General features: G+C 43.3%; 1 protein-coding gene across 1 annotated transcript in view; it reads left to right on the top strand.

The window, feature by feature from the left end:
* LOC124797822 (UDP-glycosyltransferase UGT5-like) overlaps window positions 1–9270 on the top strand; it is a 160491-nt gene extending 151221 nt beyond the window's left edge. Inside the window, exon 7 of the mRNA XM_047260849.1 lies at window positions 6165–9270. Coding sequence (XP_047116805.1) covers window positions 6165–6453 — 289 coding nt within the window. The 3' untranslated portion in view covers window positions 6454–9270. The remainder of the gene's footprint in view (window positions 1–6164) is intronic.
* The last annotated feature ends 12982 nt before the right edge of the window (window positions 9271–22252 follow it).

Here is a 22252-nt window from a genome sequence, read left to right as displayed (position 1 = left end):
CACGTGGGGCGTGAGGTCTCCACAGTACATCGATGTTGTCGCCAGTGGTCGGCGGAAGGTGCACGTGCCCGTCGACCTGGGACCGGACCGCAGCGACGCACGGATGCACGCCAAGACCGTAGGATCCTACGCAGTGCCGTAGGGGACCGCACCGCCACTTCCCAGCAAATTAGGGACACTGTTGCTCCTGGGGTATCGGCGAGGACCATTCGCAACCGTCTCCATGAAGCTGGGCTACGGTCCCGCACACCGTTAGGTTCAAATGGTTCAAATGGTTCTGAGTACTATGGGACTTAACATCTGCGGTCATCAGTCCCCTAGAACTAAGAACTACTTAAACCTAACTAACCTAAGGACATCACAAACATCCATGCCCGAGGCAGGATTCGAACCTGCGACCGTAGCAGTCGCGCGGTACCGGACTGCGCGCCTAGAACCGCTAGACCACCGCGGCCGGCACACCGTTAGGCCGTCTTCCGCTCACGCCCCAACATCGTGCAGCCCGCCTCCAGTGGTGTCGCGACAGGCGTGAATGGAGGGACGAATGGAGACGTGTCGTCTTCAGCGATGAGAGTCGCTTCTGCCTTGGTGCCAATGATGGTCGTATGCGTGTTTGGCGCCGTGCAGGTGAGCGCCACAATCAGGACTGCATACGACCGAGGCACACAGGGCCAACACCCGGCATCATGGTGTGGGGAGCGATCTCCTACACTGGCCGTACACCACTGGTGATCATCGAGGGGACACTGAATAGTGCACGGTACATCCAAACCGTCATCGAACCCATCGGTCTACCATTCCTAGACCGGCAAGGGAACTTGCTGTTCCAACAGGACAATGCACGTCCGCATGTATCCCGTGCCACCCAACGTGCTCTAGAAGGTGTAAGTCAACTATCCTGGCCAGCAAGATCTCCGGATCTGTCCCCCATTGAGCATGTTTGGGACTGGATGAAGCGTCGTCTCACGCGGTCTGCACGTCCAGCACGAACGCTGGTCCAACTGAGGCGCCAGGTGGAAATGGCATGGCAAGCCGTTCCACAGGACTACATCCAGCATCTCTACGATCGTCTCCATGGGAGAATAGCAGCCTGCATTGCTGTGAAAGGTGGATATACACTGTACTAGTGCCGACATTGTGCATGCTCTGTTGCCTGTGTCTATGTGCCTGTGGTTCAGTCAGTGTGATCATGTGATGTATCTGACCCCAGGAATGTGTCAATAAAGTTTCCCCTTCCTGGGACAATGAATTCACGGTGTTCTTATTTCAATTTCCAGGAGTGTAGATTTTGCGTAAAGACGCCGAAGATAAGCTACCAGTAGAGATCATACGGAGCTGTATAGACAGTCGTTTCTCTCTCTCTCTCTCTCTCTCTCTCTCTCTCTCTCTCTCTCTCTCTTTCTCTCTGTCTGTCTGTGTAGACAGACTCTGTATGTACAGAACAGGGAATCAGTGATCATAAGGCCGTTGCAGCATCCCTGAATATGGAAGTTAATAGGGATATAAAAAAAGGGAGGAAGGTTTATCTGTTTAGCAAGAGTAATAGAAGGCAGATTTCAGACTACCTAACAGATCAAAACGAAAATTTCTGTTCCGACACTGACAATGTTGAGTGTTCATGGAAAAAGTTCAAGGCAATCGTAAAATGCGTTTTAGACAGGTACGTGCCGAGTAAAACTGTGAGGGACGGGAAAAACCCACCGTGGTACAACAACAAAGTTAGGAAACTACTGCGAAAGCAAAGAGAGCTCCACTCCAAGTTTAAACGCAGCCAAAACCTCTTAGACAAACAGAAGCTAAACGATGTCAAAGTTAGCGTAAGGAGGGCTATGCGTGAAGCGTTCAGTGAATTCGAAAGTAAAATTCTATGTACCGACTTGACAGAAAATCCTAGGAAGTTCTGGTCTTACGTTAAATCAGTAAGTGGCTCGAAACAGCATATCCAGACACTACGGGATGATGATGGCATTGAAACAGAGGATGACACGCGTAAAGCTGAAATACTAAACCCCTTTTCCAAAGCTGTTTCACAGAGGAAGACCGCACTGCAGTTCCTTCTCTAAATCCTCGCACAAACGAAAAAATGGCTGACATCGAAATAAGTGTCCAAGGAATAGAAAAGCAACTGGAATCACTCAATAGAGGAAAGTCCACTGGACCTGACGGGACACCAATTCGATTCTACACAGAGTACGCGAAAGAACTTGCCCCCCTTCTAACAGCCGTGTACCGCAAGTCTCTAGAGGAACGGAGGGTTCCAAATGATTGGAAAAGAGCACAGATAGTCCCAGTCTTCAAGAAGGGTCGTCGAGCAGACGCGCAAAACTATAGACCTATATCTCTGACGTCGATCTGTTGTAGAATTTTAGAACATGTTTTTTGCTCGAGTATCATGTCGTTTTTGGAAACCCAGAATCTACTATGTAGGAATCAACATGGATTCCGGAAACAGCGATCGTGTGAGACCCAACTCGGTTTATTTGTTCATGAGACCCAGAAAATATTAGATACAGGCTCCCAGGTAGATGCTATTTTTCTTGACTTCCGGAAGGCGTTCGATACAGTTCCGCACTGTCGCCTGATAAACAAAGTAAGAGCCTACGGAATATCAGACCAGCTGTGTGGCTGGATTGAAGAGTTTTTAGCAAACAGAACACAGCATGTTGTTATCAATGGAGAGACGTCTACAGACGTTAAAGTAACCTCTGGCGTGCCACATGGGAGTGTTATGGGACCATTGCTTTTCACAATATATATAAATGACCTGGTAGATAGTGTCGGAAGTTCCATGCGGCTTTTCGCGGATGATGCTGTAGTATACAGAGAAGTTGCAGCATTAGAAAATTGTAGCGAAATGCAGGAAGATCTGCAGCGGATAGGCACTTGGTGCAGGGAGTGGCAATTGACTCTTAACATAAACAAATGTAATGTATTGCGAATACATAGAAAGAAGGATCCTTTATTGGATGATTATATGATAGCGGAACAAACACTGGTAGCAGTTACTTCTGTAAAATATCTGGGAGTATGCGTGCGGAACGATTTGAAGTGAAATGATCATATAAAATTAATTGTTGGTAAGGCGGGTACCAGGTTGAGATTCATTGGGAGAGTGCTTAGAAAATGTAGTCCATCAACATAGGATGTGGCTTACAAAACACTCGTTCGACCTATACTTGAGTATTGCTCATCAGTGTGGGATCCGTACCAGATCGGTTTGACGGAGGAGATAGAGAAGATCCATAGAAGAGCGGCGCGTTTCGTCAAAGGGTTATTTGGTAACCGTGATAGCGTTACGGAGATGTTTAATAAACTCAAGTGGCAGACTCTGCAAGAGAGGCGCTCTGCATCGCGGTGTAGCTTGCTCGCCAGGTTTCGAGAGGGTGCGTTTCTGGATGAGGTATCGAATATATTGCTTCCACCTACTTATACCTCCCGAGGAGATCACGAATGTAAAAGTAGAGAGATTCGAGCGCTCACGGAGGCTTTCAGACAGTCGTTCTTCCCGCGAACCATACGCGACTGGAACAGGAAAGGGAGGTAATGACAGTGGCACGTAAAGTGCCCTCCGCCACACACCGTCGGGTGGCTTGCGGAGTATAAATGTAGATGTAGATGTCTACGTATGCAACAGGAAAGCAAGCGTCTACTATTGGTACAGGGTACTCTCAGCGATGCACCGAACAGTGGCTTGCCGAGTATGTATGTATGAATATATGAACCATTACGACCATTATTGTGGAGCAGGTGTGTCCCTTCACGATTAATGTATTCCCCAATAGCAGCTGCCTCTGCAAGGCCACAATCATCATACAGTGGCGGATTTTTTTTTTTTTTTTTTTTTTGCCTATACACAGCGCCACCGGTTCAGATCGGGTCCAACTGTCTCGGTGGGCAAGTGAGAGGATATTCAAAGCAACGGCTGAATAACAGCCCAGCTTAGCACCTTGCAGGTGTGGTGGTGGAGCATTAAGTTCCGTCCCACCCTCAGACGGTGGAAGTACAGAGGAGGGGTGCAGTAATGCGCCAACTCTACGGTCAAAGAAAAAAGTGGCTGGACGAGAACAGGCCGCTGCTAGTGACTGTACGAAAACAGACAGAAAAACATCGTTGTATTGAATGGTTTGACGAGCATGATAACGAAGAAGTCTCGTTCATGTTTTTGGCCACCAAATTCGCCTGATCTACACCTGATGGAACACGTCTGAAGCTCTGTCAGTTGACAGCTCCGCTGTCACGAAACCACCGGCCACTTAAGCGCAGGAACTGCGTTATCTGTGTGTGGGCAGCCGGTGGCACATGCCTCCGAAAACCAACCGAGGAGTTTTCAAATATATTACACGGAAATCCCTCCAGCATTGCGCACCTGAGGTCCACCGCCACGGACCATGCCTGGTACCAGTACCTACTCACAGGTACCGCCACCTTCATGCTGGCTGCGTCGTATCACTGCTGTCGTATAAGTGCTGTATCGCATCAGCTGCTTTGTTAGCGACTTGTCCGCCACGATAACTCGACGGCTTATATACACTACTGGCCATTAAAATTGCTACACCAAGAAGAAATGCAGATGACTAACGGGTATTCATTGAGCAAAGATATTATACTAGAACTGACATGTGATTACATTTTCACGCAATTTGGGTGCATAGATCCTGCGAAACCAGTACCCAGAACAACCACCTCTGGCCGTAATAACAGCTTTGATACGCCTGGGCACTGAGTCAAACAGAGCTTGGATGGCGTGTACAGATACAGCCGCCCATGCAGCTTCAACACGATACCACAGTTCATCAAGAGTAGTGACTGGCTTGTTGTGACGTGCCAGTTGCTCGGCCACCATTGACAAGACGTTTTCATTTGCTGAGGGATCTGTAGAATGTGCTGGCCAGGGCAGCAGTCGAACATTTTCTGTATCCAGAAAGGCCCGTTACAATACCTGCAACATGCGGTCGTGCATTATCCCGCCGAAAAGTAGGGTTTTGCAGGGATCGAATGAGGGGTAGAGCCACGGGTCGTAACACATCTGAAATGTAACGTCCACTGTTCAAAGTTCCGTCAATGTGAACAAGCGGTGACCGAGACGTGTAACCAATAGCACCCCATACCATCACGCCGGGTGATACGCCAGTATGGCGATGACGAATACACGCTCCCAATGTGCGTTCACCGTGATGTCGCCAAACACGGATGCGACCATCATGATGCTGTAAACAGAATCTGGATTCATCCGAAAAAGTGACGTTTTGCCATTCGTGCACCCAGGTTCGTCGTTGAGTACACCATCGCAGGCGCTCCTGTTTGTGATGCAGCGTGAAGGGTAACCGCAGCGATGGTCTCCGAGCTCATAGTCCATGCTGCTGCAAACGTCGGCGAACTGTTCGTGCAGATGATTGTTGTCTTGCAAACGTGCTCATCTGTTGACTCAGGGATCGAGACGTGGCTGCACGATCCGTTGCGGATAAGATGCCTGTCATCTTGAGTCCTAGTGATACGTGGTCGTTGGGATCCAGCACGGCGTTCAGTATTACCCTCCTGAACCCACAGATTCCATATTCCAACGCGAGCAGCAATGTCGCGATACGATAAACTGCAATCGCGATAGGCTACAATCCGACCTTTATCAAAGTCGGAAACGTGATGGTGCGCATTTCTTCTCCTTACACGAGGCATCACAACAACGTTTCACCAGGCAACACTGGTCAACTGCTGTTTGTGTATGAGAAATCGGTTGGAAACTTTCGTCATGTCAGCACGTTGTAAGTGTCGCCACCGACGCCAACCTTGTGTGAATGCTCTGAAAAGCTAATCATTTGCATATCACAGCATCTGCTTCCTGTCGGTTAAATTTCGCGTCTGTAGCACGCCATCTTCGTGGTGTAGCAATTTTAATGGCCAGTAGTGTACAACGTGTTAAAACATTAGTGGACCCAGAACCGTGTGCTATCTATCCATTTCTTTCTCTCTCAATCTACAGCACTGAAGTAATATTCACCTCTGTCCCCTGTTTGTTGATACTTTCTGTTTCCTACTTTCTAAATGTGAAAAGTATCATTATTGAGAGTTACCTGTAATGTCGTGATATTCCAACTTATGCAAAACAAATATAACGGAGACGATAGGCTGTTTCCTGTGTGGGGCTCAGGTTGTTGTTTCTGTTGCAGGTTCCGCGAACGCGCCAAACACCGGTCGCAGCTGTTCCGGGACCGCCCCCGGCCGCCGCTGGAGGAGGCGGTGTACTGGGTGGAGTACGTCATCAGGCACCAGGGGGCGCCGCACATGAGGTCCGCCGCGCTGGACCTGGCCTGGTACCAGTACCTGCTGCTAGACGTCGCTGCCTGCGTGGTGGCTGCGTCGTGCTGCGTCATATCAGCGCTCTACCTCTTCTCGAAACTAGTGCTGCGGGTCTTATTTCGAGGGCAGGAGGAAAACGTCAAATTAAAACTGACATAATAAGTACCTCGAGAACTTTACACGTTACCGCCTTTTCGAAACAACTTCGGTTTCGATCGTAAAAGGCCTGGTCGCGGCACAGTCAATAGCCGTAGTTCCTGTTGCGAAACTTCTGTGCACTTATCTATAGTAGACGAACAATTGCGTGAACGCAGTCGATTCTGAAGAGTGTCTGATTGTGTGATTGGGGATGTGTCTAGAGAATGCTTTGCATTTCATCGTGTGATGTTTCGGAAATACACATAAACAGATTTCACTAGTCATCCAGCGTATCATCTCGTTCTAAATGCGTGGGAAATATATTTGTCCCAGTTGAGAATTCCTCTGCCTGATACTGGGACGTTTGACTGTGCAATAGGCCGCATAACGAATCGCTCTGTTCCTTTCAACAGAGGATTAAAAGTCAAAAATAAAAACAAAAGTTATAAATAATCCTAATACAATGGTCGCTATCCATCGCAACGGCTGCGATCGGTAGCGATATAGGCACACTGTAAATATAGAGCGAGTCATAGATTTCAGTCTGGAGACACATACATCATATATATATATATATATATATATATATATATATATACACTACCATCTCGGCTGAGAAGACTCTAAGTCTGCAATGGACTCAGTATTGAACCGCACTCTGTGTACTTAGGGGTATAAAATGAAGAGTGACAAGAAAAAGACAACTAAAGTAAGAAATATATTTATGTTTGGTGCAGAAATCTTCCACAAAGGTAATTATTTCAAAACGGTGCCATAGCTTTTTGGATTTACAGATAATGAATTTTTACATTCCGTAAAAACGAAGACCATTGTTCCGTGCGTGGGTGTATATAGATCTGAATACAATATAAAATCTCTCTCTTTTCTTCATGGTCTCCCTCAAGCATTAGACCAATCAGTACTTTGCGACTTCTTGATTCAGTCATCTTCTGTGGAGTCTACCAACGTTCATTCTTTCTTTAGAATTTTGTTACAGCAGTTGTTTTGCAGCACGTTAATCCCTCATTCTATACGTTCTTTTCATTCCTTAATCCTTTCATTTAAATTGTAAATTCCTACATTTCTCCAGATTATCTCGTTTCTTCATTCGCCTCCTCTTGTTACTGCCTGGACTGCTCTCAACAATCTCATGTCGGCTGCTTGGAGTCGGCTAATGTGTGCTAGAGTTCATAGTCCAGTTTTCACTTTCATATAGTCCACAGTGAACTACAATAACTTTATAAAATTTTAGCATGGTGTCCTTTCGTACTTTTGATAGAACCATACGTCACATTAAATCTCTAAATGTTTTTTTCATTATCCACTTCGGCGAGCTGTGGTATGTCACAGCCCAAGAATCTGCAGATGTTAACTTGTTCAATAATTCTTTTTAACATCAGTTTGCATCTTAAACGTTGTGAACCTTGGAATGCCGTAGAATTCCTTTTTATCTCTCGATATGATTCAATTACGTTTCACTGCTATTTTAAACAGTTCACAAAGTGCTCTCTGTAATAATATACTGAACGTATTGTAGCATTGCTGTAATATTTGTATACACAGCAAATTAAAATCATTTAACCACAAAAGGACATTACTGCAATGCATGTTTAAATCAGGGTGGAATGACACACAAGGCTTGTACAATACAAATTTGTAGTGTCATTTATGCTTAAAGTTTTATTGTCAAGATTAATATTGCAAATCTGTATAAGGAGTGGCTAAGCAGTTGTGTGAAAACTAAGAAGGTAACAAGTAATTAAATAAGACGAAAATTTTCATTTCCAGAAGTGGTGGTAAGATATTGATCACAGTTGCTGTTCAGTCCATGTGAGGAACGAACAGCAATGGAAAGCTCAGGAATGTGTGTATTGTTGTGTTGAGTGAGTAGATGTACACTCAAAAATGTCTTACGAAAATTACTCTATGGAGTCTTCCTGCTTATTATACAGTATTAGTAGAAGATATCAGTTGCTTTGAGACTTAACACCACGTGTCATTCTGATGTGAGACCCATTCTCAGATGTAGCTACACAGTAGCTGTCTACCTGCAACACGTGATTTAAAGTAGTATCTTATGACATTATTGGTGTCAAAAGCTCTGTGGTTGTTCTCGCCCACCAGAAGCTGTAACGAAAGTCTAGCTGGCAGCAGTTCATGTGAGTTCATGAGCATCTCACAATATATGATGAGCTAAGAATTAATAGGATGAACCACGCTGAAGAAACATCTGGTAGACTAAGTGAAATTTTTCTGTACATTTCCACTTCTTGAGCCAACTGAAAGCTGATCCGGTAATTTGCTGTGATAATAATACGAAACTTTCAACAAAAGTGAATATGGTCAAAGAAGGTACAAAATGCTCCAACTTGGGTACATGGGTATAAGTACTCAGCCATTTGATGCTCTCATCTTGGAAATGACATTAAAATTATGTAGTGAAATACTGAAGGCCAATCATAAGGTCAAAATTGTAGTATCAAATTTGTAACTCTTCTTATGCGAGTAGTTAAACATTAATCTCAGCGCATCACAGATATTTTTAATTTCAGGGCGTTGTTATCCACTTCAGATGAGATTCCACATATGTGGAATACTGGATTTCAGAAAAATATAGACCGTTCTACAACAAGTACTTGGTATGTCAAACATGAAATGCAATGTCTACATCTCCAGAAAACAATAGTGAACACGTGATACAATTCTCCTTAATGTTGTGTACTCTCCTCAACATAAAAATAATATTCTCAGGTTGCTCTTCAGAGCTGATTACGTAGGAACATACAATTTATTGTTGTATAATTCCACCAAAGAAATTAAAAACTATAATAATTACAACTTCCATGTTTATTGAAACTGTCTGCTTGATTTTATCTCAGACCTGAATCCTACCTCTCAAAGAGAATGCTGAACTATGTTTCCTTGGATTTAGTAGTCCATTGTCATATAATACAACTGTTGATACATTGTTAAACCATTATCAACACATCCTTGAGATTTTTTTTTTTCAAATAAATAAAGAGTTGAAAAAATGGAAAATGCAGTATACATTTGTCTGTCAGAAAACGCATATATTTAGTTTAAACAATATTAATAAATTATTTTCATTTGTGTATGAGAGTAAATATCAATGAACTTTCACAGCTGAGTAATTATTATGTTTCAATCAAACATGTTTTAGTTATTTGTATTAGGCATCATAAGTAAACTATAAAATAGAGATAATTCTTTAACAGCACACATTTTTATGACATCACTTATCTTTTGTATTTGCTATCCTTTTTGTGTACCCTTGGCTCTTCTGTAGATGTTGGATGACCGTAATATGAATTTCCAAGTAAGTATAGTGTGGCAGTGGGTATACGAAAACACTGTTGTTTTCATGATAGTATGGTAATGATAAATAACAACTGTGTAACTGTAAATAGTTAAATAGCCTAAATATGCACCACGAAACACCATACGACTCATATCAAACTGTACAGAATCAAACAATTATCGTTTATTTCATTGACTACAGATGTTCATTGTTGTGGTCTTCAGTCCTGAGACTGGTTTGATGCAGCTCTCCATGCTACTCTATCTTGTGCAAGCTTCTTCATCTCCCAGTACCTACTACAACCTACATCCTTCTGTATCTGTTTGGTGTATTCATCACTTGATCTCCCTCTACGATTTTTACCCTCCGCGCTGCCCTCCAATACCAAATTGGTGATCCCTTGATGCCTCAGAACATGTCCTACCAACCGATCCCTTCTTCTAGTCAAGTTGTGCCACAAACTTCTCTTCTCCCCAATCCTATTCAGTACTTCCTCATTAGTTATGTGATCTACCCATCTAATCTTCAGCATTCTTCTGTAGCACCACATTTCAAAAGCTTCTATTCTCTTCTTTCCAAACTATTTATCGTCCATGTTTCACTTCCATACATGGCTACACTCCATACAAATACTTTCAGAAACGACTTCCTGACACCGAAATCTATACTCGATGTTAACAAATTTCTCTTCTTCAGAAATGCTTTCCTTGCCATTGCCAGTCTACATTTTATATCCACACTACTTCGACCATCATCAGTTACTTTGCTCCCCAAATAGCAAAACTCCTTTACTACTTTAAGTGTCTCATTTCCCAATCTAATTTCCTCAGCATCACCCGACTTAATTCGACTACGTTCCATTATCCTCGTTTTGTTTTTGTTGATGTTCATCTTATACCCTCCTTTCAAGGCACTGTCTATTCCGTTCAACTGATCTTCCAAGTCCTTTGCTGTCTCCGACAGAATTACAATGTCATCGGCGAACCTCAAAGTTTTTATTTCTTCTCCATGGATTTTAATACCTACTCCGAGTTTTTCTTTTGATTCCTTCAGTGCTTGCTCAATATAGAGATTGAATAACATCGGGGAGAGGCTACAACCCTGTCTCACTCCCTTCCCAACCACTGCTTCCCTTTCATGTCCCTCGACTCTTATAACTCCATCTGGTTTCTGTACAAATTGTAAATAGTCTCTCGCTACCTGTATTTTACCCCTGCCACCTTCAGAATTTGAAAGAGATTATTCCAGTCAACATTGTCAAAAGCTTTCTCTAAGTCTACAAATGCGAGAAACGTAGGTTTGCCTTTCCTTAATTTAGCTTCTAAGATAAGTCGTATGGTCAGTATTGCCTCACGTGTTCCGATATTTCTACGGAATCCAAACTGATCTTCCCCAAAATCGGCTTCTACTAGTATTTTGCAGCCGTGACTTATTAAACTGATAGTTTTTTCACATCTGTTAACACCTGCTTTCTTTTGGATTGGAATTATTATATTCTTCTTGATGTCTGTGGGTATTTCGCCTGTCTCATACGTCTTGCTCACCAGATGGTAGAGTTTTGTCATGACTGGCTCTCCCAAGACCATCAGTAGTTGTAATGGAATGTTTTCTACTCCCGGGGCCTTGTTTCGACTCAGGTCTTTCAGTGCTCTGTCAAATTCTTCACGCATTATCATATCTCCCATTTCATATTCATCTACATCCTCTTCCATTTCCATAATATTGTCCTCAAGTACATCGCCCTTGTATAGACCCTCTATATACTCCTTCCATCTTTCTGCTTTCCCTTCTTTGCTTAGAACTGGGTTTCCATCTGATCTCTTGATATTCATACAAGTGGTATTCTTTTCTCCAAAGGTCTCTTTAATTTTCCTGTAGACGGTATCTATCTTACCCCTAGTGAGATAAGCCTCAACATCCTTACATTTGTCCTCTAGCCATCCCTGCTTAGCCATTTTGCACTTCCTGTCGACCTCATTTTTGAGACGTTTGTATTCCTTTTTGCCTGTTTCACTTACTGCATTTTTATATTTTCTCCTTTCATCAATTAAATTCAATATTTCTTCTGTTACCCAAGGATTTCTACTAGCCCTCGTCCTTTTACCTACTTGATCCTCTGCTGCCTTCACTACTTCATCCCTCAAAGCTACCCATTCTTCTTCTACTGTATTTCTTTCCCCCATTCTTGTCAATTGTTCCCTTATGCTCTCCCTGAAACTCTGTACGACCTCTGGTTTAGTCAGTTTATCCAGGTCCCATCTCCTTATATTCCCCCCTTTTTGTAGTTTCTTCAGTTTTAATCTACAGTTCATAACCAACAGATTGTGGTCAGAATCCACATCTGCCCCTGAAAATGTCTTACAATTTAAAACCTGGTTCCTAAATCTCTGTCTTACCATTATATAATCTATCTGAAACCTGTCAGTATCTCCAGGCTTCTTCCATGTATACAGCCCTCTTTCATGATTCTTGAACCAAGTGTTAGCTATGATTAAGTTATGCTCTGTGCAAAATTCTACCAAGCGGCTTCCTCTTTCATTTCTTAGCCCCAGTCCATATTCACCTACTACGTTTCATTCTCTCCCTTTTCCTACTCTCATATTCCAGTCACCCATGATTATCAAATTTTCGTCTCCCTTCAGTATCTGAATAATTTCCTTTATTTCATCATACATTTCTTCAATTTCTTCATTATCTGCAGAGCTAGTCGGCATATAACATTGTACTACTGTCGTAGGCGTGGGCCACAATAATGCGTTCACTATGCTGTTTGTAGTAGCTTACCCGCATTCCTATTTTCCTATTCATTATTAAACCTACTCCTGCATTACCCCTATTTCATTTTGTGTTTATAACCCTGTAGTCACCTGACCAGAAGTCTTGTTCCTCCTGCCACCGAACTTCACTAATTCCCACTATATCTAACTTCAACCTATCCATTTCCCTTTTTAAATTTTCTAACCTACCTGCCCGATTAAGGGATCTGACATTCCACTCTCCGATCCGTAGAACGCCAGTTTTCTTTCTCCTGATAATGACATCCTCTTGAGTAGTCCTCGCCCGGAGATCCGAATGGGGGACTATTTTAACTCCGGAATATTTTAGCCAAGAGGACGCCATCATCATTTAACCATACAGTAAAGCTGCATGCCCTCGGGAAAAATTACGGCTGTAGTTTCCCCTTGCTTTCAGCCGTTCGCAGTACCAGCACAGCAAGGCCGTTTTGGTTAGTGTTACAAGGTCAGATCAGTCAATCATCCAGACTGTTGCCCCTGCAACTACTGAAAAGGCTGCTGCCCCTCTTCAGGAACCACACGTTTGTCTGGCCTCTCAACAGATACCCCCCCGTTGTGGTTGCACCTACGGTACGGCAATCTGTATCGCTGAGACACGCAAGGCTCCCCACCAACGGCAAGGTCCATGGTTCATGAGGGTGGGGGGGCGGGGGACTACAGATGTTTGGTTAAAAACAAAATATTCTGTTGCAGAAGATTAATAATATTTACTATTGTGCACATGGAGAAAATAACTGAAACACCAAATTTGAAATAATGGCCGCAAATATTAACAGTGTCAACAAATTAATTAATTAATTAATTAATTAACTTAATTTCTTTCAAACAAAAGAGTTCTTTGTGCTATGTTGATGTATCGTTGAACTGATCTATTTCATTTGTTTTAAACAGAAGAAGTCAAGTTTACTGCACGGCAGATTAGAAGCGATATTAATGTTGAAATATATATATAATTCGTTCAAATTTGTTGTCGATAAGACTGATTTATCAAAATTCTAGTTGACTAAACTTAACATATGCTAGAATTAAGACCTGCAATATAATATGCAGTTTCCTTCTCATCTTTAGAGGACATGAACCGGAGACGATGAAAAGAGTACTCTTCTCTCCATTTAATACACATTGAAAAACGTTTCCATTTTAATTCTTTGCATTGTAATATATCGGAAAATTCGCCTCAGTTGCAAAAATTTTCTGGTCTTTACCCAGGTTTTGGCAAGAATAATCTAGCCTTCTTCAGAAGCATAAAATTACTATAACATGCCAGAGTAAGGCACAGTCAACATTAAAAATTAAAACCTATAGTACCATGGTACCATGTCGAATTAAAGCTACGTAACTGAAGTCGAGGCCCAGGATCACTTCACAACGTCAACCGACCGCGAATGTGGGTCTCACGGGAGGCGTGCCAGTGGCACTATTCTCTGTGTCCTCGGTGGCTCAGGTGGATACAGCGTCTGCCACGTAAGCAGGAGATCCCGGGTTCGAGTTCCTGTCGGGGCCCACATTTTAAACTGTCCCCGTTGACTTACATCAACGCCTGTACGCAGGTAGGGGTGTTCATTTCACTGTAATTTCATTCTAACGAACTGCATGGTCACCGATGGTATCTGTTCTTTCGGACATGTCCGAAAAAACAGATATCATCTTCACATATATTTGTGATTGTTATAAAGTACCAGTATGATAACTCATGATTGCAAAATAGAAACACGAATTCTCTACAGAAGAATGGAAAAACTGGTAGAAGCCGACTTCAGAAATTAATTTGGATTCGGAAGAAATGTAAGCACACGATAAACAAATACTTACCCTACGAATTACCCTAGAAGAGAAGTTAAGGATAGACAAACCATCTAGAGCATTTCTAAACGTAAAGAAAGTTTTTCACAATGTTGACTGGAATATTCTCTTTAAAATTCTGAAAATAGCAGTGATAAAATTCATAGAGCGAAAGGCCGTTTACAACTTGTGCAGAAACCAGACAGCGGTTGTAAGAGTGGAGGAGCATGAAAAAAAAAAACAGTCGTTGAGAAGGAAGTCAGACAGTGTTGTAGCTTATCCTTGATGTTATTCAATCTCTATACTGAGCAAGCAGTAAAGGAAACAAAAAACAAAAAATTGGAGAAGGAATTAAAGTTCAGGTAGAAGAAATAAAAACATTGAGATTAGCCGATACATCGTAATTCTGTCAGCGACAACAAACGGCTTGGAAGAGCAGCTGAACGGAAAGGACAGTGTCTTCAGACGTGGGTATAAGATGAACATCATCAAAAGTAAAACATGGGTAATAGAATGTAGTTCAGCTAAATCAGGTGATGCTAAGGGTATTAGATTAGGAAACAAGAAACGAAGTAATAGATGAATTTTGCTATTGAAGCAGCAAAATAGCTGATGATGGCCTTAGCAGAAAGGATATAAAGTGTGGGGTTGCAATGAGACAAAAAGTATTTGGGTAACATCGAATATTGATTCAAGTGTTAGGACGTCTTTTCTGAAAGTATTTGTATGGAGTGTAGCCAAGTGTGGAAGTAAAACGTTGACGATATGAAGTTTAGACAAGAAGAGAATAAAATGTTTTCAAATTGGTGCTACAGAAGAACACTGAAGACGGCTACTTCACATAACTAATGGAGAGGTACTGAATAGGACTGGAGAGAAAAGAAATTTGGGGCAAAACTTGACTAAAAGAAGGGATCGGTTGATAGGACAGATTATGAGAAATCAAGGAATCACCAATTTATTACTGGAGAGAAGTGCGGGGGTTAAAAATCGTAGAGGGAGACCAAGAGGTGAATACAGTAAGCAGATTCTGAAAGATTAGGTTGCAGTAGTTACTTGGAGATGAAGATGCTTGCACGGGACGCAGTAGCATAGAGAGCTGCATCAAACCAGTCTTCAGACTGAAGGCCACAATAACAACAACGTATCAAATGGAAATCGTTTCAGCTTCAAAATTACAAACATATAATGTCATACGGCTGGTTTTAATCTTACAATTCCAAGCACGGATTTTGGTATGATTCCGTCAAGACATCGAGCCAAATAGCTCTGATGTTCGTGGACAAAATCTTCACCTAGAAATTTATCCCAACTTGTGACTTTCATTGAGTAAACTTTGTGAACATCTAATGTACAGTTAAATATTGATAGACTCTTGTGGAGGGCCGCAGTACCGTGTGCTCGACTGTGTGGCTCATTCTATGAAGACATGATTGACAATCGCTGCCCACCGATTCACTTACTCCGGTACCTCCCTGCTGCTTCACGCAAGGTGTCCTGCATCTCTTGCTGGTTCAGCACTTACAGAAAAAGAATGTTCCTGGAAATAATCACCTACGCTGTAGTTCAACGGATTCTCCGGAATACCCTTTTTCCATGCAATGCTTGTGCAGAAAACTATGCTGGAGAGCTTGAGTGGAGCAGCTGGAAGGTACTGGCGAAAGTGAACCTGTGAGGGGCGAACCTTGAATTGTGGCTGGAGAGATCTGGAGGTGGTCGTGTCAGGCGCAGCTTAGTTCAGTGGGTGTACATAGTGTGTGTTCACCAGAGAGCCAGTAAGTGAGCTTGCAAGCATTGCTGTGGAAAAACCTGTGATAAGGCTACACTGAGAGTCTCGTTCCCACATCGAAGACACAGTTACAGACTGATTATTGGTTATGGAAAGAGGGAAGTTGGATTATGATATTGTGACTTCTTACAGGTTCAAATATAACTTCTAAATGAACTCTATACATCCATAGATCAGCCAGAACATTATGACCATTTACTTAATAACCTACATGTCCACCTTTGCCGAGGATAACAGTGGTGACGCATTATGGGCCAGAAGCAATGAGGCCTTGGCAGGTCGGTGGAGAGAGCTGGCACCACATCTGCATGCACGCGTCACCTAATTTCTGAAAATTCCGGGGAGGGAGAGATGCGTTCTGACTCAGCATTCAGTCACATCCGATATGTGTTCGATTGGGTTCAGATATGGCGATATTGAGGGCCAGCATATCAACTGGATCTCACCATTGTGTCCCCCGAACATCACACTCATGGCCTTGTGACGTGGTGCATTATCTTGTTGAAAAACGCCACTGCCATCACGAGACCATTGCTTTACACAATGTATATAAATGACCTAGTACATAGTGTCTGAAGTTCCTTGCGGCTATTGTATGATTATATGATAGCGGAACAAACACTGGTAGCAGTTATTCTGTAAAATATCGGGGAGTATGCGTACGGAACAATTTGAAGTGGAATGATCAAATAAAATTAATTGTTGGTAAGGCGGGTGCCAGGGTGAGATTCATTGGGAAAGTCCTTAGAAAATGTAGTCCATCAACAAAGGAGATGACTTACAAAACACTCGTTCGACCTATACTTGAGTATTGCTCATCAGTGTGGGATCCGTACCAAGTCGTGTTGACAGAGGAGGTAGAGAGGATCCAAAGAAGAGCGGGGCGTTTCGTCACAGGGTTATTTGGTAAGCGTGATAGCTTTACGGAGTTGTTTAGCAAACTCAAGTGGCAAACTCTGCAAGAGAGGCGCTCTGCATCGCGATGTAGCTTGCTGTCCAGGTTTCGAGAGGGTGCATTTCTGGATGAGGTATTGAATATATTGCTTCCCCCTACTTATACCTCCCGAGGAGATGACGAATATAAAATTAGAGAGATTCGAGCGCGCACGGAGGCTTTCCGGCAGGCGTTCTTCCCGCGAACCATATGCGACTGGAACAGGAAAGGGAGGTAATGACAGTGGCACATAAAGTGCCCTCCTCCACACACCGTTGGGTGGCTTGCGGAGTATAAATGTAGATGTAGATGTAGATACATGATCGTCGTGAAGGGGTGTAAGTGGTCTGCAGCCAGTGTATGATACTCCCTGTCCTTCATGGTTCCATGCACGAGCTCCACTGGACCCATGGATGCCCACGTGAATGTTCCCCAGAGCACAATGCCACCAGGTTATCTCTGTCCTGCAGTACAGGTGTCAAGGAGCTGTTGGCCTGGAAGACGACGGATCCGCGCCCTCCCATAATGAAGAGGGTATCATGACTCATCAGGCTATGCAACGCTCTGCCACTGCATCAACGTCTATTGACGATGGTCACCTGCACATTTAAATCGTAGTTGCCGCTGTCGTGGTGTTAACATTTTCACATGCATGGGTCGTCGGCTGTGGAGGCTCATCACTAGGAGTGTTCGGTGCACTGCGGGCTCAGACACACTTGCACTCTGCCCAGCATTAAAGTCTGAAGCTATTTCCGCCACAGTACACCGCCTCTCCTGTTTTTACCATTCAGCCCAGCCTACGACTTCCGACATCTGTAACGAAGGGTGGCCGCCCAACCCAACGACGTCTGGACGTGGTTTCACCGCTGTTTCGTCATGTGTTGAAGACACTCACCATGGCACTCCTCGAACACCCAAGTCATGTAGGTTTCCAAATGCTCGTGCCGAGCCTCTGGGCCATTACAGTGTGCCCACTCAAATTCAGACAGATCACATGCCTTCCCCATTCTACACGCAGACGGGGCGCTCACTGATGCTACATGCACAGTACTTGTGTCTGAGAAGCACTCACTCCTCGCCAGCTGGACTGGCTTATATCGATAGTATGTCGGTGGTCATAATGTTCTGACTGACTGGAGTATAAAACTGATAGAAACCAAACGTGAGTGATGAATAGTGAATAGCGAACATATATTTTTGAGTCATCAGTCTCCTGACTGCTTTGATGTGGCCCACCACGAATTACGCTCCTCTTTAACCTCTTCATCTCAGAGTAGCACTTGAAACCTAAGTCCTCAATTATTTGCTGGATATATTTCAATCTATGTCTTCCTCTACAGTTCTTGCCCTCTACAGCTCCCTCTAGTACAATGGAAGTCAGTCCCTGGTGTCTTAACAGATGAGCTATCATCCTGTCACTTCTTCTTCTCAGTGTTTCCCACATACTCCTTTCCTCTCCGGTTCTGTGCAGAACCTCCTCCTTCTTTACCTTATCAGGCCACCTAATTTTCAACATTCGTCTGTAGCACCACATCTCAATGGTTTTCCCACAGTCCATATTCCATTCCCACACAATGCTGTGCTCCAAACGTACATCCTCAGAAACGTCTTCCTCAAAGTAAGGTCTCTGTTTGATATTAGTAGACTACTTTTGGCCAGGAATCCCCTTTTTTGACAGTGCTGGTCTGATATTGATGTCCTCCTTGGTCCGTCCGTTATTGGTTATTTTGCTACCTAGGTAGCAGAATTCCTTAAACTTATATACTTCGTGACCGTCAATCCTGGTGTTAACTTTGTCACTGTTCTCATTCCTCCTACCTCACATTACTTTTGTCTGTCTTCGATTTACTCTCAATCCATATTCTGTACTCATTATACTGTTCACTCCATTCAGCAGATCATGTAATTCTTCTTCACTTTCACACAGAATAGCAATGTCCAGTGCTGGTCTGATATTCATGTCCTCCTTGGTCCGTCCGTTATTGGTTATTTTGCTACCTAGGTAGCAGAATTCCTTAAACTTATATACTTCGTGACCGTCAGTCCTGGTGTTAACTTTGTCACTGTTCTCATTCCTCCTACCTCACATTACTTTTGTCTGTCTTCGATTTACTCTCAATCCATATTCTGTACTCATTAGACTGTTCACTCCATTCAGCAGATCATGTAATTCTTCTTCACTTTCACGCAGAATAGCAATGTCCTAAGCGAATCGTATCGTTGAGTTTCCTTTCACCTTGAACTTTATTTCCACTCGTAGACCTTTCTTTTATTTTCATCATCGCTCCTTCAATGTGCAGATTAAACAGTAGGGGCCAAAGACTAAATCCCTGTCTTACAGCCTTTGTAATCCGAGCAATTGGTTCTTGGTCGTCCGCCCTTATTATTATTACCTTTTGGCTCTTGTACGTGTTGTACACTACTGGCCATTAAATCTGCTACACACGAAGATGACGTGCTACAGACGGGAAATTTAACCGACAGGAAGAAGATGCTGTAATATGCAGATGATTAGCTTTTCAGAGCATTCACACAAGGTTGGCGCCGGTGGCGACACTTACAACGTGCTGACATGGGGAAAGTTTCCAACCGATTTCTCATACACAAACAGTAGTTGACCGGCGTTGCCTGGTGAAACGTTGTTGTGATGCCTCGTGTAAGAAGGAGAAATACGTACCATAAGGAGGAGAAGTACGTACCATCACGTTTCCGGTTTTGATAAAGGTCGGATTGTAGCCCATCGCGATTGGGGTTTATGGTATCCCGACATTGCTGCTCGCGTTGGTCGAGATCCAATGACTCTTAGCAGAATATGGAATCGGTGGGTTCAGGAGGGTAATACGCAACGCCGTGCTGGATCCCAACGGCCTCGTATCACTAGCAAGCAAGATGACAGGCATCTTATCCGCATGGCTGTAACGGATCGTGCAGCCACGTCTCCATCCCTGAGTCAACAGATGGGCACGTTCGCAAGACAACAACCATCTGCACGAACAGTTCGACGACGTTTGCAGCAGCATGAACTATCAGCTCGGAGACCATCGGTGCGGTTACCCTTGACGCTGCATCACAGACAGAAGCCCCTGCGATGGTGTACTCAACGAAGAACCTGGGTGCACGAATGGCAAATCGTCATTTTTTCGGATGAATCCAGGTTCTGTTTACAGCATCATGATGGTCGTATCCGTGTTTGGCGACATCGCGGTGAACGCACATTGGAAGCGTGTATTTGTCATCGCCATACTGGTGTATCACCCGTCGTGATGGTATGGGGTGCCATTGGTTACACGTCTTGGTCACATTTTGTTCCCATTGACGGCGTTACATTTCAGATGTGTTACGACCCGTGGCTCTACCCTTCATTCGATCCATGCAAAACCCTACATTTCAGCAGGATAATGCACGAATGCATGTTGCAGGTCCTGTACGGACCTTTCTGGATACAGAAAATGTTCGACTGCTGTCCTGGTCAGCAAATTCTCCAGATCTCTCACCAATTGAAAACGTCTGGTCAATGGTGGCCGAGCAACTGGTTCGTCACAATACGCCAGTCACTGCTCTTGATGAACTGTGGTATCGTGTTGAAGCTGCGTGACAGCTGTACCTGTACACGCCATCGAAGCCCTGTTTGACTCAATGCCCAGAGCGTATCAAGGCCGTTATTACAGCCAGAAGTTGTTGTTCTGGGTACTGATTTCTCAGGATCTACGCACCCAAATTGCGTGGAAATGTAATCACTTGTCAGTTCTAGTATAAAATATTTGTGCAATGAATACCCGTTTATCATCTGCATTTCTTCCTGGTGTAGCAATTTTAATGGCCAGTAGTGTACATTACTTGTCTCTCACCGCAGCTTACCCCTATTTTTCTCAGAATTTTGAACATATTGCACGATTTTACATTCTCGAACGCTTTTTCCAGACAACAAATCCTATGACCATGCCTTGCTTCCATTTTCAACCGCCACGTCAGAATTTCCGCTTGTGCCTTTACCTTTGCTGTAGCCAAACTTATTGTCATCTAATACATCCTCAATGTTCTTTTCCATTCTTCTATACATTATTCTTGTAAGAAACTTGGATGCACGATCTGTTTAGCTGATTGTGCGATAATTCTCGCACTTGTCAGTTCTTGCAGTCTTCGGAGTTGTGTGGATGATATTTTTCCTAAAGTCAGATGGCATGTCACCAGACTCATACATTCTGCACACCAACGCAAATAGTCGTTTTGTTGCCACTTCCACCATTGACTTTAGAAATATAGATGGAACATTATCTGTTCTTTCTGCATTATTTGATCGTAAGTCCTCCATAGTTTTCTTAAATTCTGTTTCTAATACTGTATATCCTATCTCATCTATATCTACACCTGTTTGTCCTTCTATCACATCAATCTCCGCCGTCATAGAGGTTTTCAGTGTACTCTTTCCACCAATCTGCTCTCTCCTCTGCATTTAACAGTGGAATTTCCGTTGCACTCTTAATGTTACCAGCCTTGCCTTTAATTTAAACTAAGGTTATTTATACTTTCTTATATTCTGAGTCAGTCTTTTCGATATCTTTTTCGATTACTTCACGTTTTTCATGTAGCCATTACGTCCTTGCGTCTCTGCACTTCCTGTTAATTTCATTCCTCAGCGACTTGTATTTCTGAATTTCCCTGAACGTTTTTGTACTTCCTTCTTTCCTCGATAAATTGAAGTACTAATAGTGATAAGGGAAACAGAAAAGACTACATTTGTGTGTGGGATTAGCCATGAGAACAGGTGACACATACGACATAATATTCGAAGTAGCACATAGGTGATGTAAGTACAGTAATAGAAATGATTCCATAGTCAACAGTCTCTACATTTTCATCACCATCTACAGTCAGCAAGGTACCTTACGGCATGTGGCGGAGGGTAGGATGTGTACCACTTTCACTTCCTTACTCTCCTGGGCAAGTGGCGACAGGTTCGCTGGAAGAAACATTCTTGGTAGGCATCCCGTGTGAGTTCGAAGTTCTCTTATTTTATTTTCATGGTCTTTCCGCGAGATACACGTAGGAGGAAACAGTAGTTTGGATGAATCATGTCTGTGACGCTTTCGTGTTTACTAAAAGAACCTGCAACGAAACGTAGCTGCTCTTCCTTGCATCTTCTCTATTTTATTTATGAATCTTGTCTGATATGGATCCGATACTGACCAGCAGTATTCAAG

This window comes from Schistocerca piceifrons, chromosome 5 (genome assembly GCF_021461385.2).
Source record: "Schistocerca piceifrons isolate TAMUIC-IGC-003096 chromosome 5, iqSchPice1.1, whole genome shotgun sequence".
Classification (NCBI taxonomy): Eukaryota; Metazoa; Arthropoda; class Insecta; order Orthoptera; family Acrididae; genus Schistocerca; species Schistocerca piceifrons.
The sequence above is the reverse complement of the archived record's forward strand: the minus strand, read 5'-3'. Positions and strand labels throughout refer to the sequence as shown.